The following is a 19,764-nucleotide window of genomic DNA, read 5'->3' on the forward strand; positions in this document are numbered from 1 at the left end:
CTTCAAAGTCTAGATTTAAAAACATTCAGTGACACCAGCTCCTTGAGTTTCAAGCCATTCTGCAATAAATTCCAGGCCGAGGGTGCAGAATACCTAAAAGCTCTCTTCCCAATTTCTGTGCGGGCTTTTGGGACAGAAAGCATTAGCCTTTCTCCAAGATGTAGTGGCTGTGTGATAAAGACACATGTTTTTAAAACCAGTGTAAACATGTTTATTTCTGCTGTAAAGATCTTCTTTCTGGGTGTCCCCTGGATGCATGATTGATGTGCTGAGTGAGGGAGAGCCAGCATGAAGACGACAAAGACTCAAAGGACACATGGTGCTGTTACGTATGGTGATAGATAAAAAGAACAAAATAATAAGACCATGAACAAAAGCAGTTCAACCATGGAAAATTAATATTGACCTTTTATTCATGACTCAAGTGACATCTCAATGTTTGACGCACTGATGCAGAGTAATCATCTTGCTGACTTTCAGACCGTGGTTCCATTCAATTTGAATCTGAACACGCCACATTTTCAACCACCCTTTGAGAAAGCTTCTATCATTTTTTAAAAATATTTGTATTCTTTATTAACTTTATCATTTTTAGCTGTAGTCATGTTCATTTTTTATTCTATTTTTTGTTTTTATTATTAATGTATAATAAACTAGAGAAAGTTGTATTTTTTTTAAAAACAAAACATTTGAGAATAAAAAAAAGAACTCTGCATTGACTCACCTCAGTCCTGTGCTCCCATGCTGCATTCATAACTAACTGTGAGCAATCAGATCTGTAGGACTTTAAGTATAAAGTGGGCTGAAGTGTGATTGGTCTCAAAAAAGTGTCTTCACACTTTTAAAGAACAAAAGAAGAAACAATGGTGTTGATTTTTTTTTTCTCCAGGTAGGCTGGCTTAGCACTGTGGCTTTGAAACACAATGAGATATGCAAATAGCGGTTTGGGTCAACTTGTACCTTCAGCAGGAATGATTTGTGCTATGATGTTAATTCTCAGTTAGCTTAGTTTGCCATTATTTCCAGCAGATCCTAAGTTACCTGATGGTGCAGACGTATAAACTGTGAGCGTGCTCTTGAACTTAAAAGCTTCTGATACTGAACTTCCTGAATCAGAGGATTCCAGTGGCTCACATGTTGCTGCAGTCATCAACCAACCATTTCTCAGCTGTAATGACTGTCTTCAATTTTCAGAATTTAAACCAGGAACTTCTGTACCAGTTCTCAGGCCGGTTCTCAACAAAGGGCCTGAGCTGAGCGTCTGACTGTGGGTAATACACTTGGATTGGCAAGCACCAAATGTTTTTTATTCTACCACTACAAAGACAAACATCACATTTGATTTTGAATTGCAACTTATAAATGGTAAACATGTTGTTCGTGTTTACTTTCTGAGCTCAAGTTATTGATTGTATTTGAGGTAGCTACAGCCCAGTCAGTGTTGGTATTCAAACTGCCAAGCAGCATCAACCTAGTCCATCTTAATAAGACCAGAAGCTAAAGGAGCGTGCTTTCAAAGTAAAACTAGACCCTCAAATGAAAACTCCGTTCATCTTTATTTGAAAGGGTTAGCTTCATTATGGAGCCTGCAGAGAGGGCTGCTGATTAAAGCCACAGATTCACACACGTTTTTGCTTTTATTGTGCAGGAAAGTAAATGGGAGTACTGGTTTTAACAGTGTGTACACAATGTTGTTAAGAAGGGTAATATTTGTCAAAAGCAAATGTTTGTTTCTCGTCCTCTCCCCTCATCACCTTGTGTGTTTTTGTGTTATGTGTTTATCTTAACTCAACTGAACACTGAGCACACATGATCCTCAAACCACAGGAACCTGCAACTGTATACTTGCATGGTATGAGGAAAAAATGAGTCTACATGCAGACTTTTTCTTCAGTGTATTGAAATATATTTGATATCACAAATTCCTGGGCGTCCACACCACAGACAACCTCTCCTGGTCTGCTAACACCACGGTGGTGGTGAAGAAGGCCCAGCAGCGACTCCACTTCATGAGGGTGCTCAGGAGAAACAACCTGGAGGAGAAGCTTCTTGTGGCCTTCTACAGAGCCACCATGGAGAGCATTCTGGGGTACTGCATCACAGTGCTGGTTGCACAGCAGCAGACGGGAGAGCTCTGCAGAGAGTGATCAGCATGGCACAGAAGATCACTGGCTGCTCTCTGCTCTCCCTGGACAACATTGCCAGCTCTCGCTACCTCAGCAGGGCCAAAAACATTGATAAAGACTTGTCCCACCCCGGTCACCACATAATCAACCTGATGCCCTCAGGACAGTGCTACAGGTCTCACAAAACCAGGACCAGTAGACTCAGAGACAGCTTTTGCCCTAGAGCCATCAACGCTCTGAACACTCACCATAAGACACACTGACTACACACCTCCTCATGTGCAATAAAATCAATGTGCAATATCCTGCCCCCCCGACGTGCAATATTCACTGCAATAACACCTGTAAATACTAAATAACTGTAAATACTATTTATTTTTAAAGTCATTTCTTTTTTTAAATAAAAGGGTTTTATTTATCAGACCACTGTTGCTCTTGCTGCTATTGTTGTTTTTATGTATATATGTATGTATGCACCAACGGAGCAGCGCTCCTAATTTCATTGCTAGCAAGTCACGCAGTGGCATTCTATTCTATTCTATTCTATTCTATTCTATTCTATTCTAAGGCAAAGTGCAAAGCCATACACTGAGTATCTTTTTATACTTTTTAATAAGGTAAATTATGTGACGAAGCTGCATTATGATAACATTCTGTTATGTTGAACGGAATAATTTTGTTAATAAATTTGTTATCTAGATTAAACAAAACAAATGTATGGAAAGGACCCTAATAAAAGTCACATTATCATTATTAAAATATTTTAAGTTAAAAAAAAGTGATTCACTTTTATCATGATACATATTCTAATAGTGATTTTACAGAAGAGGATTTGGGCCAATTAAAATTTGAAATATATATTTTTATTTTGAGATTAAAGTCAGAATTCTGACTTTTTTCTCAGGACAATTAAAAAAAATATATATATATATATATTTTTTTTAAATGACCTTTTTTTTTATTTATTTTTTTCAGTGGCCCTAATCCTCTCCCTTATAAGTTGAATCAACAAAGCTGCTGCAGGATATTTGCAGCATTGTAGCCCTGACTACAATAAACGTGCACGTTGATGGTTGTGGTATTTTATTTTGAAATCAATGACCGGAAGTGTCGTGTTCTGTATCCACGTAGCTTGATAGCTGTTCAGACGCGATGCAGGGGAGCTGAGGCCGCCTGGGAAGACACCGCGTTTCAAGGGATCCACCAAACCAGGACCAACCATGGAACACAAAGGGATCCACCAGAAGATGAAGAATGTGAACAGAAGATCTGAAGCCTGGATCGTGAGTGCTTGGAGTCCCTCGGCTCAAATCATGGAAGCTCCTTCAGTCACAGGACATCGGTAGCTGACTGCCCGGCTTGCTAGCCCGCAGTCTCCCCCCCCCCCCCCCCCCCCCCCCAAACCTCCAAACCTCCAATCCACAATCTCAGATCTCCTCTTTTTCAAACAGCTGGACAAAACCTACACTGAGACCAGAAGAGCAAATCCCTCCCCCTTTGCTTTCATTCACCCAAAGGCATGACCTGCTAGTCCTCCACAGCTCCCCTGACCGCTGGGATCCAGCTAGCATCCTCTGGAGTTGGATGGACTCCCTCAGCATCCCTCCCCGGGACGCGTCCGAGCCTGCGCGACCACCGCACCGGGATGCGAACTAATGAGGAAGTGTCGAGGACCGCTGTGTGTCAGCAGCTCCAGGTTTTTAGGTGCTCCAGCAGGAACCTTTTGTAGATGCCCGTCCCGAGTTTGCAGCATGTACGTGGCTGGCCGTGTCTGTCTCCAGCCCTGCGGGTGACACTCACAGTGAACCGAGGCGGCAAAGCGAACAGAGGCGGTGAGAGACTTGACGCGAGCCTGCTAACGGCGAGCTAGGAGGCTAACCGCACAATACTGGAATATAAATCAAACACACACACACACACACCAATGGTATCCCATAAGGTTTTAGTCGCAATAATATTACTAAATGTGTATATAGGTGTACAGTCTGTTTTTTACTTCTTCGGCGGCGTCCTTTTAACGCTCCTGTTCGCTATGGCATTTTTAAATGGACCCAGGCTGCTGGACTGGGCGAACTCACCTCCACACCTGCAGTTTAACAAATACGTCCTCACGGGGTACCGGCCAAGCTCTTCAGTGCAAGACTGCATCAGAAGCCTGTTCTACCTGCACAATGAACTCGGAAACATATACACTCACGGTGAGTACAAGCAGGCAGCGTGGACTGCTCAGTCAGCTGTTCACATTGGGTCTTTAAAAGGTGCATTTGGACCAAGAGTTCCAGGGTCTTTTAGCCCCCAGAACTACTTTACCCTGAACTAAAAGGTTCCTCTGCCCCCATTGTGAGGTGTTTTTCAACCACAGGAGAACTTTATCCCTGAACTACATGTGTTTCGACTGGAGGATCCAGGGTCTAAATTTAGTTCAGGGGTAGTTAATCTCCCCCATGAAAAGCCCCTGCTTTGGGGGTAGTACTTTTTAAAGGTCCTGGGACTTTCACTTGAACGTAACAGTGTTTGTGGAGTTTACACAGCTGTTGAAACACAGAGGGAGTTCCTGGGAATGCAAACTAGTTTAGTTTTTATTAAGATTTCAAAATATTATTCAATATAATTTTTAATCTCCACACGTCACGGGCCTGATTTGCACAATCTACAACAATGGGGGCAGAGGAACCTTTTAGTTCAGGGGAAAGTAGTTCCAGGGTCTTTTAGCCCCAAGAACCACTTCACCCTGAACTAAAAGGTTCCTCTGCCCCCATTGGAAGGTGTTTTTCGACCACAGGAACTTTACCCTTGAACTAGGGACTTTATCCCTGAACTACATACGTTTTGACCAGAGGAATCAGGGTCTAAATTTCGTTCAGGGGTAGTTAATCTCCCCCATGAAAAGCCCCTGCTTGGGGGCGAGTACTTTTTAAAGGTCCTGGGACTTTCAGTTGAACTTGTCAGTGTTTGTGGAGTTTACACAGATGTTGAAACACAGAGGGGGTTCCTGGGAATGCATACTAGTTTAGTTATTTATTAAGATTTCAAAATATTAATTAATATAATTTTTTTTCTCCCTGGGACTTCAGCCCACGGTCAAAACGCAGACAACAATGGGGGCAGAGGAACCTTTTGTTCAGGGGAAAGTAGTTCTGGGGGCTAAAAAACCCTGGAACTCTTGGTCCAAATGCACCTATGGTCTGCGTTTCAACCGCAGACAGTAGCCATTATTACCTCCTCTACATGGACTGCCTGATCTGAGTGATACTCTGTGTTTGCTTCACGTTCAACTGTGGGATCAGATTTCAGAAAAGAGAGGGAAATTCATGAGCTGACATCAAAGCAAAAGTAGTGAGTAACTAGAGCATTGACAGAAATGTAGTGGAGTAAAAGTTATAAGTTCCCCCCAAAAATAATATTCAAGTAAAGTACAGATACTCAAAAAATGTACTTTGTTACTGTCCGGCACTGGATACCATGCAGAGCCCAGCTGCACAAAGCGCTGCTCACATGACTTCTTCCCTTCAGTTGTGACCTCTGTTTGTGTGCACAGGCTCATGCAACGTGTCCTTATCACCTTCAACCTAGAACTAATCATCAGAATCAGAATCAGTTTATTGTGCCCCACACATCAGGCACTGTACCTACAAGAGGATGCCATGCAGAGCCCAGCTGCACAAAACGCTGCACACATCTCAACTCCACTTTATTTATGTATCACCTTTAATACATAAAAACATGCAGCCCAAAGTGCTTCACAGAATAACAGAGAGACAGAAAACAACAGCAATGCTAAAATTTGAAAAGGCATGATTATGAATGAAATACTTCAAAATAAAATCAATACTGTAAAATTTATCAAATAAGTAAGAGTGGAAAGAAAAGTTACAAATAAGGTAGTGTTAACAAGATCAGATGAATACAATAAATACATAATTAAATAAGATAAATACATGTTAAAGCAATGAATAAAATAATAATGATTCAAATTACATGACTTCTTCCCTTCAGTTGTGACCTCTGTTTGTGTGCACAGACTCATGCAATGCGTGTTATCACCTTCAACTTAGAATTTAGAATCAGAACCAGAATACATTTATTGTGCCCCACACATCAGTCATATTAGAAGGAGATCAAACAAGACAGCTAGTTGGAGCTAAAAAAAAAAAAAGAAAAATATTTGCTGTGCTGTAAAATATATAAAAAGTGCATTAAAATAGTGGAATTAAAATAAGGTCCCATTGAATAATAATTTTAGTGTTTTTAATATCTAAATTTATATTTTCCCTCCCAGGAATTAACAGTTATACAAAAACATATTTTTTTAGAGTCATAGCGGCATGGTTTCACCTCACCTGAGTGTTTATTTACTTAATGCATACATTAAAATAGTTGTATTTCTTTATTTAAAGAGCACTGTTAAGACTCAAAGTGCTTTCCAAGGCACAGAAATTTAAAAAAGGTACATGCATTTATTACAAATATTCAAATAAATGTAAGTGCATCAAAACAAAAGTGAAGTGTTGCAGGTAAGAATGATTTGCTGCATGTGTAAGCGCATTATTAATTTGCTGATTGTGTAATTATAGTTCATAATGTTTGAACGGAATATGACACATCATTAAAAAGTAGATTAACAGAATATAATTAGGAGACGAGTCGTACAGTCATGATTGAACTCATTACTTCTCAGGTCATCTTTAAAATAATGACACCCACAACGTCTCGAAGTAAAACTTTATAATGTGTGACCAGAAAGTGAAGGGAGATTTAAAACCAGATATATTCTAATACTTAATTTATGTTTCAGTCACTCTAAAAGTCGGCATGATTTCCTCCTAACTTATCCTGCCTGCACAGACCTGAAGCTACCTGAGGTGGTTTTCCTGTGCAATGTTTTTAAAGAAGATATTCTCCCAGGTCTAGATCAGTGGCTACTTCAGTTTAATTCTCTGCACACTGGAGACAGATGCTCATAACAAAGTATTTATCCAGAGGAACAGAAAGCAACACACTCAACAGAAGATATGAGGTGGCCTGACTTTGTTTCTTTTTAACGAGAGATCAGAAGAGAGAGGAGGAAACTGGGGAAAGAGAGCGTCCGCATTAAGGACTGTAGCCTCTGTACATGGTCCACTAACCACCAGGTGCCCCTTACACTAGTTTTCAGGAGTACTTCCTAGTGAGAAGTCTGGCACGGCTCAGTTAAGCTCTTTTGGCACAACTCTAGTTTTTACAGTTCAGTCACAGTCACAGATATTTGACTCATGGTTTGTTTGTGTACAAATATCTCTCTCCAGGTGTTGAATGTAGTCGAACAAAGCAAAGCAGTGAAGCCAGGATTAAAGTGATTCTGAGTGAACTTCACAAAGCTGTCCAGATGAATGAGACTGGTGTGTGAGTGACGCGGCAGGTCAGGGGAAGTCACAGTTAATTGCAGCGATGTGTTTATCCGTGCACCCAGAGGTTAGACGGATGTGTCAGCGTGTTAGCAGCCTGCATGCTGTGATTCTATTCTCAGTCTGATACCATTCGACCACCGATCGCCTGGCAGCACGTTTCTTTGTCCCCGCTCCTGTTACGTCCGTTAAATGACATCCTGAATCCTCTCAGAGTGCGGGAGGTGCGGCTTCTGAGTCTCTGACAACTTCCCTGTTCCGAAGGTCGTCATTTCATTGCACTTCTCTTGCCAGCAGTCGCACAATAAACTGCAGCGCTGATCACCGGGGAAGTGTCCCTGGATGTCTTAATAACACTCCGGTGACGTCAGCTGAGCATGTGACCTCGAATGCATCCTCTAACATCATTGACTTTATCAGGAAGTGATTTTTTTAATCCTGTGAGATTCTGTCCGTTTGCTCCAAAAGAGGGAAGTGCAGCTGTTCTTTAATTGTCTTAACACTGAAGCTCAAGTTTCACCTCAGCTTCATTTGCATGTTAACTCCAAACATCCTGCCCACAACTACTGAACTCTGAGTGAGGCCGGGTAAGGCCTGTCGCCTGAGCTGTAGGACGAGTTGGGGGGGGGGGGGGGGGGAGGGGCGAGATAAAACACTTAAAATAGAAGTGTTACATTAGATGGCATTGCTTCTATCACCTGGCCGTGCGTTGACATTGGGAAAGGCAGAGTGAGCAGAATGAAGAGGGGGGGCAGGGAGCGCGATGTGAGATAAATGATCGTAACAACTGGATGTGGATCAAATTTCAAGGTCCAGATTTTGCTCACCAAGCAGCGAAGGCCTCCCCCCCGTGCCAAAAACAGACTCTCAGGCATGAACCCGGTACCATTAGCCGTGCGGCCCTCTTTGCTGCATCAAAATAAAAGCTCAGTGTGGGCCTTGTCTTCCCCTCGCAGGGTAACACTGATACATCTGTGCCAATCATGTCTGTTTCTGCTCTGCTGCACAGTATTCCTGCTGGTGTCTGCACACACTCAGCATTGTTGGGAGTCCTTTGCAGCGACTCGCTCTCAGACTGTTAAAAAAAAAAGAATGTGCGTCCTCAGGCTTTCAGAAATCCAGAGCTAGATAATCCATCACAGTAAACATGGGACCTTACTTTGGTTCGGCCAAATTTCTCCTCTTTTATCGAGCTGCAGCTCGCATGTCGCCTCAGACATCAGATATCAGACATCAGACATCGTGTTCTCTCAAACACTGCAGGAAAAACTTCTCCCTGTAGATATTCAAAATACTCCATGTTCCGCAAGGAGACTATTTTTATCTTGTGTGCACAAGATGACTATCTTGTAGGAACATCTTATCTTGGGTAAAACACGTTAAAGTAGTTTGTGAAAAAGATAACTTTCCTGTGTGCACAAGATACATTCTTATGTGCACAGGATCATTATCTTGTCGAAACAAGTTTTGCACAAGTTGTCATCTTGTTCCATCAAATTTTAATCTTACTTCCACAAGTTAGTATCTTGTTCCAACAAATTTTAATCTTGTTTCCACAAGTTGTTCTAACAAATTTTAATCTTGTTTCCACAAGTTAGTATCTTGTTCCAACAAATCTTAATCTTACTTCCTCAAGTTGTCATCTCATTCCAACAAGTTTTAATATCCACAAGTTAGTATCTTGTTCCAACAAATTTTAATCTTGTTTCCACAAGTTAGTATCTTGTTCCAACAAATTTTAATCTTATTCCACAAGTTAGTATCTTGTTCCAACAAATTTTAATCTTATTCCACAAGTTAGTATCTTGTTCCAACAAATTTTAATCTTATTCCACAAGTTAGTATCTTGTTCCAACAAATTTTAATCTTGTTTCCACAAGTGGTCATCTTGTTCACGCTAGATAATATCTTGTGCATGTTTGATTAAAAGTTATTTTACCAAAATAAGAGACCTCATGTTTGTATTTTGGCAGAAGAAATGAAACAACATGGGGCGCATCCCTTTGTCTGCAAATGCCACACTCCCAATCCTCGTGTGACGTTTATAAGAACACATAATAACCAGTTATTACATAACTAACAGAACATTCCTGGCAGATCAACACAACAATAGTTTAGTGTGTTCAGCAGGTGCAGCCTACAACCTTTACCTTAATCTACAGCTCAACAACACCCTGTTCTTTCTGCTCTCCCTGCAGGCATCCCTCTGGTTTGCTTCCTGGTGCTGCTGCCTCTCAACATTCCCTGGTCCCAGATCAGCGTCACGTGGCTGGGCGTGGTGCACTTCCTGGCCTGCCTGTCGCCTCAGCTGGGCTCCGTGCTCTATCACCTCTTCATGAACCACGAAGGAGGCGAGCCCGTCTACCACACCCTCCTCAAACTGGACGTGTGTGGAATCTGCATGATCAACACGCTGGGTGAGGCTCAGGAACATTTCTTTACAGCTTATGGTTAAGTGTCTGTCGGCAGACGCAGCAGCAGCAGCAGCACTTCTGTTATTGCTGCTGTGTTTACTTTGAGGCTGGAACTTCTCTGCATTGATTGTTAATGATTTAGTGTGGAAGTGTTTTGCTTGGAGGTTTGCTGGTATTGATTTGTCAGAACAAATTTGACTACTGAGGCAAGCTATGATCCAAGTTCTGAATTTATTACTGATCTGCCTGCATGATAATAATAACACAAAGGTCAATGACCATATTTCATTTAGAGCCTCTAAACAAACAGTTTAGATCACACAGCACAAACTCTCTGAGAGGGTCATCAGTAGAAGTTGGACATCAACTTTATATAAGATCATTAATTACACACATGCAGCTATTTCACTTACAGGCTGCATTAATGTGCTGCAGCTAGCACTCCACATGCCTGAGGGTGATATCCACACCACTAATGGTTTATTCATTTAATGATACATTTAGATTTAACACACAGAATCACAGACTTACAGTAAATGGGATTATATTCTATATGACTGTGATATTCAAACAGGATTAGTCTGGATCTTAGACCAACAATCTTCTTCTGTAAACTTGTCTTTTAAAAGGAGGTCCGTCATAATTCCCCTGAGCTGCAGAGGGTTTAATCTGTGATTTGTTTAGCAGAGAAACAGACTGAAGACCAATTATTCCATTAAACAAGAGAATTGTCCCATTTCTGGAATCAGAGAGTCGATGCATTCCTGCATTAAAAGCCTCTGATGAGTTTTATATGCATGTGTGACACACTGAGGCTGCACCCCCCTCTCTTTCTGAGCAGGTCAGCACACCTCAGTGAACATGAGGTGCTTCACATTTTGGACTCTATGATGTATTTACTGTGTATCAGCAGTTCTCTCCTCATGCTGACATCTTTATTTTCACATCTGGAGCTTTTTTAGCTTTCACATGTCAGAAGGGAGGTGTTGTTTCTAACACTTGGTTGTTTCCTGAATGCGTCTAACCGCGCTCTGAGAGCGGTGTCTTGTGGTTGAAGCAGCTTGACCTCTCTGCGTTGTTGTTGCATTAGGTGTTGCATTGCTGCAGCTCGGTGTCAGGGCACTTCCTGTGTTCTTATATCTCTGTGTTTTCTCATCTCAGGGGCGCTGCCCATCGTCTATAGCACCCTTCTGTGCTACCCGTTCATCCGCACCGTGGCCCTGTTAGTCTACATACTGTTGTCCAGCCACGCCATCTACTGTGCCGTCACCGCCCGGAGCAGCGTTCGCCGGCTGCGCTCCTTCGCCTGGCAGGCGCTTTTCCGCTTCTCCTTCTTCCTGCTGCGCTGGGCTGGCGTGGGCGGCGGCAGCCCTACCTCGCTACGCCACTTCCTCATGATGGACGCGCTGGCCGTGCTGGGCGGGGTCATCAACATCACGCGCATCCCGGAGCGCTTCCGCCCGGGTCTCTTTGACTACTGGTGCAACAGCCACCAGATCATGCATGTACTGGTGGTGGGGTCCATCCTTTACCTGCACTGGGGCGTGCTGGACGACCTGCTGTGGATCAACAGCTACAACTGTCCCTCAGACTGACCCGCCCTGCGGCCCCCCAGCCCTCTACACGGAGATCTGGATGTGATTTTAAAAGGACCTCTAGGGGGAGGGGGGGTGAACAAGGAGGGGGAAAAGGGAAACTGACGCTGCGAGGTCAGACGACGTGTTGTCTGTGCATGTGTTCACCTCATGCGCTCCAACTCAGAATGTTCATATCTTCGTCCATCCTGGTACTTTGTGCGTATGCAGGCAGAAGTTTGTCAAGTAACACGCACAAGCAGTTTGACTCTTTCACTTGCCGAAAAACATGGACGCACAGGTGTACACGGACACACACACACACACACACACACACACACACACACACACACAGGAAATGGAAACAGTAAACTAAAGGAGTATGAACACTATATAATCTTAGGTAACGGCTGTAGTTAAAGGTTTCTGCTGATTTTAAAGCCTTTAGTAGAAGTTGACCTTGAGCATTAGTTAACGTGGTCGGTCCACACAGTCTGTGGCGAAATGATATCACACGCTCAAGTCTCTCAGATGTCACTGTTGCTACCTATGCAGCACATCCATATCTAAACTCACCGCCATCCATACACAGCACAACGCTCAGACATCCTCACTCCTATATTTTTATATTACATGTACATACTTCAAGTATTGCACGCCGCACTCATCACCACGTCCAACTGACTGTGTCTCACCCGGTCCTGTTGTTCAGTCCGCGTTTCCTTGTTTCCCGCCACTGCCTCTTTTTAATGTACGTGTGTGTGTCGGTGTGGGTCGTCCTCAAAGTCTCAAAGTGAGACGAATACAGACGGGTGAGAAGGTTCATTCCTGAGCATGCTAGCATGTCGGCCATGAGTTTACCTGCTAAAGGATTGCACGTGCAAAAGCAAGCGTGCTGTTTCGTTGCTTCCTCTGAACACAGTGCCAACGGAATTCAGGCATCTGAATCAGAAGAAGACTGCACGCGTTTACAAGCTGCGTAGTTCAGTGGAGTTCCTGTTATTTTTTTCTTTAATATTTATGATAGACTCTAACGGCAAGGATACGTTTTTATAACTTATTAACTGTCTTATATGTTTCATGTTTTTATGCACATTTGTTCTGTTGGGAAGCCTCTGAGCACTTTAAGATGACAGAACAGACAAACTACCACTCCTAAGATCTCAACATGTCAGAGTTTAAAGGTGACATATCATGCAAAATCAACTATTTAATGGTTCTCTACCTGAAATATGTGTCCCTGTCTACAAACCCCCTGAAAATGAAAAAAATCCATTCTGCCCCTGTTCTGATTTCTCCACCTTTCTGTAAATGTGTGTGAAACGAGCCGTTTCAGACTTCCGTGTTTTTGTTACGTAACAACAATATCCGGTCTGTAACGGAGTCAGAGCTCTGAGCTTGTTCAGCCCATAGACTGTATAAAAAACAACTCAACCCCTCCTCCGTTTTTCATTACCTGTACACGTGTGTGCTAACAGGGAGCTTAGGAGAGAGGCATGCTAGTTGTAGGCTGTCTTAATAAACACAAAGGTCGGTTTTACTCCCCACGTCTGCAGATTTGAAGATCTAGTGGATGATTTTTATTTATCATGGAAAAATGCTAGCGCTAGTTAGCATAGCCACATAGCTACATGTTGGTAGCTGTGTACCAAGACACACGTCGACATACTGACAAATAAAACAACAAGAAACACTAAATCTGTGACCAATGGTTCAGAAAGGTCCTGCTGCAGGCGCCTCTCCTTCAGGATCAGATTCTGGATCAGATTCAGAAGGTTGGAGTAACACAGGTCTGAGGGCAGCCAACATGTAAACATTAGATCAAGTGCTGGACAGCCGAGACCACACCCACTTCCTGAGGGGGCGTGGTCAGAGAGCTCATTCTCATTTAAAGGCACAGACACAGAAAACAGCCTGTTCTGAGCAGGGCTGAAAAAGAGGGGATTACAGGCAGACCAGAATCTGATTTCAAAGTGTTTTTTTGAGCAATAAACTTTAAAGACGTGTTTTGGGGACCTCTTAGACCAATATATTTTGATGAAAAAGAGCGTAATATGTCACCTTTAACACTTGAGAAGCTTCTATTTGAGGAACAGATCCGGACAGAAACGATGCACTAAGAGCCGACCTCTGCGTCGGGACAACATGCACAGGAACTGTAAAGGAATCTATTTATGATGCTTTATTTATTTGTCTGCTGAAACGCTCTGCCTGGTGTCACTGTAGGCTAGCTGGACAGTTTACGTTGATGCTTTGCAGGATCACTGGCAGACAGGTCAAGCTGGAGGTCAGAGAAAATCTTTTGTTTTATTCAGAGCATGCAAATCCTGAGGATTAGCTCCGTGCCCCCGCTCCCCACACACACTTTATTCTCAGATTATTGACTCCAGTTCACGGCAGAATTAGACCGATCTCTGTCTGCCTCACTTCATGACACACTCACACAAACTCAACAAAAGGAGAACGTCTGATCTGATTCTCCGGCTCGGAGGAAAACGTTTACCTTCTCTGGTTGTTTACTTTACGTTGACTCTTCTCTCACTGACGGATTATAAGGGTCAGCCATTATTGCTCCACAGCAGGTCGTATTGTTGCCACTGTGTGCGTTCATATTTAAATGCGCTGCTTATGCTGTGCAGCTGGATTTAAGTTGACAGCTTGACTTGCACTTTGTTTTAACTCCCTTTGAGCCGTTGCTCAAACGGAGTTGTATTTTGTAACGCTGGCCTTGCCAAACAGGAATAAACCCTAACACCCTCCTGTCATGTAAAACTTCTATCAGCTCTGTGTAAACTCCCAGGATTGTTCTGCAGCTGTTTGTCCTCTCTGCTGCTTCAGTCACTACTCCTGAGTCAGACGGGATCTGTCCCTCCTGAGTCAGACGGGATCTGTCCCCACCTGAGTCAGACGGGATCTGTCCCTCCTGAGTCAGACGGGATCTGTCCCTCCTGAGTCAGACGGGATCTGTCCCCTCCTGAGTCAGACGGGATCTGTCCCTCCTGAGTCAGACGGGATCTGTCCCCACCTGAGTCACACGGGATCTGTCCCTCCTGAGTCAGACGGGATCTGTCCCCTCCTGAGTCACACGGGATCTGTCCCTCCTGAGTCAGACGGGATCTGTCCCCTCCTGAGTCAGACGGGATCTGTCCCCTCCTGAGTCAGACGGGATCTGTCCCTCCTGAGTCAGACGGGATCTGTCCCCACCTGAGTCACACGGGATCTGTCCCTCCTGAGTCAGACGGGATCTGTCCCCTCCTGAGTCACACGGGATCTGTCCCTCCTGAGTCAGACGGGATCTGTCCCCTCCTGAGTCAGACGGGATCTGTCCCTCCTTAGTCAGACGGGATCTGTCCCTCCTGAGTCAGACGGGATCTGTCCCCACCTGAGTCACACGGGATCTGTCCCTCCTGAGTCAGACGGGATCTGTCCCTCCTGAGTCAGACGGGATCTGTCCCTCCTGAGTCAGACGGGATCTGTCCCTCCTTAGTCAGACGGGATCTGTCCCTCCTGAGTCAGACGGGATCTGTCCCTCCTGAGTCAGACGGGATCTGTCCCTCCTGAGTCAGACGGGATCTGTCCCTCCTGAGTCAGACGGGATCTGTCCCTCCTGAGTCAGACGGATGCTCATTTCTGCCTGAAGTACAAATATGAAGGGATGAATTAGCCTGGATGATTAACGTGAAAATTATGAAATTAGAGGTTAAAATTATGAGATAAAGGAATTTATGGAAAGTCAGAATTATGTAATATTGAGTCATAATTATGGGAAAAAGTCCAAATTATATGGACAAAGTAGAAACTGTGAGTGAAGAAGTCATAATTGTACAATCAAATGTCTAAATAATGAAGAAGTCTGATATAAATATGAGATAGAAACTCAAAAGTTTGTCAAAATTGTGCGATAATCAGATTTATGAGATGAAAAGTTGAAGTTACACATTTTGTGAGTCATCTGATTTTAAAATTAGAAAATTGAATTACTACACTGAACAACATTATTTTATTTTATTTTTTTATTTCTCTTTATCTCTATATTTAGACTTTTTGTCTCTAATTTGAGCTTTTTGTTATGTAACAGTGAATTTAATCTCTTAATTTTGCCTTTTAAATTCATAAATTCAACTTTTCAGGAAGTGGTATTTAGAAAAGAAAATGTCTAAATTATATATTTTTTTAAAATTATAAATATGAGATTAGAACTCAAAAGTTGGCCAAAAATTATGCGATAATAATTCAGAATAATGAGACGAGACGTTGAAATCAGTATGAAAATGACACAATTTGAGAGTCATTTTAATGTAAGATTAGAAAATGACTTTCTTAATTACTAAACTTAACAATATTGATCATTTTTTGTCTTAATTTATTTCTCTATCTTTATATTTAGATTTTTTAATCTTTTAATTTTGCCTTTTAAATTCACAAATTCAACTTTTCATCCCATAATTTTAATTTTCTATCACCTATAATGTTTTTAAATCTCATGTTTATTACTCAATCTCCCATTTTAACCTCATATCTGCATTCATCCTCTCGTATGATGTCACCTGACGTCATAATTAATCATGGCGGCTCAGTTTGAATCAGTTTTCTCTTCTCCTGGCAGAAATGGGCTTCCCCCGCCCTCCTGGCCTGAGTAGTGACTTGAACTGCTGTTCCTTCTCCAGAGGCCCGCTTCACTTTCTTAATGACATTGCACTCGTGTCCCATGCCAACAGTCACAGCCGCCCACTCACTCGAGTTGCCAATTCCGTCAGCCCCTCTTCATCTCGCCAAACGAGCTGCGTCTGAGGTGTAGCACATCCTCTGCATCCTGTGCTAACTCTGACTCATAGGTGAAGAAGGATTTCCCACGGTCTTAGTCACGTACACTTGCCTCAGACAGCACCTCCACCCTAGCTAACACATCCCCACCCTCCCTCCCTCCCTCCCTCCCTCCCTCCCTCCCTCCCTCCCTTCCTCCTCCTTATGCGTCAGCTGGTCTCATTCTGTCACAGTGATTATTACCTGCTATGACTGTAGTACAATGTAGAGCTGATGTAGTATTGGCCATTGAATGAAACTTTAAAAAAAAATGCATGAAAGTAGCTGAGAAACTTATGTCTCAAAATGTTAGCAAATAGTTTGCTCATTCTAGCCGTCCACGGGTCACGTCACTCGCTCCTGGGAATGACTGTGTGGTCGCGGGGTCGTGGGGTCGACTTGGGGTTGGGGAGGGGAGATGATTGAGCAGAAGACATTTGAGGCAATACATCTCTATCAAACAAACTGCACTGTTCATCGTTCTCAAAAAGGGCTTTGGATTAAAGTAAAATACAAATCTGAAACCTATTTAAAGTCTGTATAAATACTGTAAATACATGTATGTAGATTATATATACATACAGTGCAAACCATATACCCTGATTCAGTTTTGATACACGATATATAAAAAGATAGAAGAAGAAGAAACGGGGATCTGCCTCATAGAAGCTGCTGCTCTCTTTCACAGCCAAAGCAAATCCTGAAAGAGGGACGCAGACGCATCTCAGCGCGGTGATTTGGATTCATTTCAGAGACGTGTGTTTTCTTAGCTTCGTCCATTTATATGTGAACAACACAAAAACATTGGCTTCAATGTAGAGTCGTTTTGCCCTTCCACGACCCAAACCGAGATGCTTCGAAGCATTTTAAATGTTAGAAACGTTTGGGAACGCCGTTTTTTGACCATCGTGGGGTAACCTTGGCGGGCATGTGAATACCTCGTGACTACCACTGGTCTATCTATGCATTATCAGCCGAAAAAGGATCATATAACAGTGATTTGTGTTCTTTTGGGAAAAAGCAGCTCTCTGATCCGCTGAGGGCTTCTTTGCTCCAACATCCTGGGTCTCCCACTTCTCAGGGTGCCATAACAGTAGCTGTAACATCCGAGACCTGAACTCGGCGGCCTGAAACAATGGCCACGAGACTTTGCATCTACCTCCACCTGCCTCCACCTCTTTGTCCAGTCTGTTTGTGCTGGGGGGGGTGGACTGGGTGACAGATTGGACAGAAGGGAAAAAAGAAGGTGGAAAAGGGAGTATTTTTCTGAATAACCATGTCACAGGAGTGGAACCTGGCCTGAAAAATTAAATTTCTGTCCTTGTGTCTGTATGTCTAGGGATTAAAAAAATGACATGATGTTGGAACACATCACTAACAAAACAACTTTGTTTTTTTTAATATAACACAGGTGCCGGATAGCCTGTTACTGATCTGTTTCTAATGGATTACATGTATTGTTATATACAGATTATTATGATTATTGTTATTCTGTGGATCCTAATAATGACACTGGTCTATGTGTACAGATTATGAGACAAACCCTTTGCTTTTGGATGAAGGGAGCTTTCCAGAGGGTCTGTCTGTTATCGTCTCCTCATATCTGCAAAGTCAAGCGTCTAAAGGGAGTGAGTGTGGCTCCATCTAGTGGATGTTCATGTGCACTGATGCAGGCATTACTGTAGCCATACTGCAGGCAAATGAAAATAATTGACAGGTTGTAAAACTGTCAGCTCTGGCTTGCAGTTATCCTCCAGGGTTGTTTGTTTATATCCCCTGACCATGTATGTATGACGTGTGCGTATGAGCTCTCCTGAAGAACCCATACGAGCATGAAACCTGTATGTTGTCGACTTTAATTTCTCCCTTTGCACTGACGGGGGCCCTGATTGCGTCCCCTGAGTGCCTCATTACTGTCTGTGTGCTTGCAAATTAACATGCATGAACACAGACGACACAGTTTGTTCCCGTGCTGTAGCTCACCTGTCTGTCCGACATTAGTGTATCCTGTGTAACAGACAGGCTCTCACTCCTCAGTCTCCAGCAACGATTGTGCAATAAACTGAAGTCTATATTTTTAAAACCTGTCTTTACTTTCATCCTTTCATCCATGGTTCTTTGACTGTGTTTGTGTGAAGGTGTACATCTGTTTTGACATTATTTGGGGGACTTTTCATGCTTTTATTGAGGGAATAGGTCAGTGGGTAGAGCAGTAAATGGTATGGGAACACCTGTGGCTAAAGGCCGAGGGTGTTCTCTTCACATGGTCTCATATCAACGGTTGAAATGATCAATATTTTAATGGTTATAGAACTAATTTGACACTGAAGGATGATAAGGACACTAAAATGAGTTTAAAAAATAGGCTACAGTTTTCCTCCCTGATATTGTATGAGTCACTTTACTGATAAAAGCTTAATTCCATCTCAAGAAATGAATACGTTGCGTTCAAAACAGCGTTGCACTGCAAAAACTCAATCCTACCAAGTGAAGTTGTCTCATTTTTAGTCAAAATGTTACTTAACAAGTAACATTTGAGCAAGATAGAGGGACTTGTTTTAAGACAATGCATCTTAAATATCTTGTTAAGTCAAACAACCTTGAAATGATCTTGTTTTGAGTTGTACTTTAGAAGAAACAAGGTTTATTTTACAAATCAGACATTTTTCAAGCTGAGATCTTATTTGTAGAAGACGGATAATCTTGATTTATGACAAACCCTTTACTTGATTTAAGTAAATGCATCTATCAGAAAACAGCTCCATTGATAAAAGAGAGAAAGAAAGACAGAAAGAAAGAAAAGTAGTTTTTTTAAGGGTGGGTTTCAGTTTTCAGACTCTGTTTCTTCTAAATTAGATAAAAATATACATCCTCAAACTCCATGCACACAATGAAACACCTCCTTTAGAGCATAGCTGGCTTATCCTAAAAAACAACATGACTGAATATTAGTATATCCAGCTCACTATGAGAAGACATTATATCTCAAAATGCTCAAATTAAACTTTGTCATCTTATTTCAAGTACAAGATGGTCTTAAACCTAGAGAAGTGCCGCTATAATACAACTCAAATGAAGGTGAATATATCTCAAATGAAGAAGTTGACATGAAATGTATTTTTTTGAGTGAAAAAATACTAACTGTTATCATTGCTGTCTTATTCTGAGACACTAAGCTTTAAAATACTGGTAACATATTGCTTAAAATAAGTTTTCCCTGCTAATTTTAAGATCACAGTTTTCAAAATATTACGTCTTATGTTAAGAAATCCCACCAAGCAAATTTTCACTTGTTCAATTCGCTGATTTTTTTTGCTTATTTCAAGGTAAAAGTACCTTAATACATTTTTTTTCTTGTTTTTGGAGGTTAATTTTTTCCAGTGTGTAAATAAGGTCGAGATTTTTTCATGTATTTATCTTGAATTTTGAGATACCAAGTGACAGCTTGGTGGGTTTAAGACTG

The 19,764-nt window shown here is 42.3% G+C and overlaps 1 protein-coding gene across 2 annotated transcripts in view; it reads left to right on the forward strand.

The window, feature by feature from the left end:
• Nucleotides 1-18,384, forward strand: part of paqr4a (progestin and adipoQ receptor family member IVa) — a 74,275-nt gene extending 55,891 nt beyond the window's left edge. The window contains exons 4-6 of one of the 2 annotated variants that reach the window (XM_034711307.1): nt 3,258-4,324; nt 9,709-9,927; nt 11,086-18,384. In XM_034711307.1, the coding sequence (XP_034567198.1) occupies nt 4,051-4,324; nt 9,709-9,927; nt 11,086-11,519 (927 nt within the window). In that variant the 5' untranslated portion in view covers nt 3,258-4,050 and the 3' untranslated portion in view covers nt 11,520-18,384. Of the gene's footprint in view, nt 1-3,257; nt 4,325-9,708; nt 9,928-11,085 lie in introns of those variants that run through there. The other variant, XM_034711308.1, reaches the window with a different exon arrangement.
• The last annotated feature ends 1,380 nt before the right edge of the window (nt 18,385-19,764 follow it).

This window comes from Notolabrus celidotus, chromosome 20, assembly GCF_009762535.1.
Source record: "Notolabrus celidotus isolate fNotCel1 chromosome 20, fNotCel1.pri, whole genome shotgun sequence".
Taxonomy (NCBI): Eukaryota; Metazoa; Chordata; class Actinopteri; order Labriformes; family Labridae; genus Notolabrus; species Notolabrus celidotus.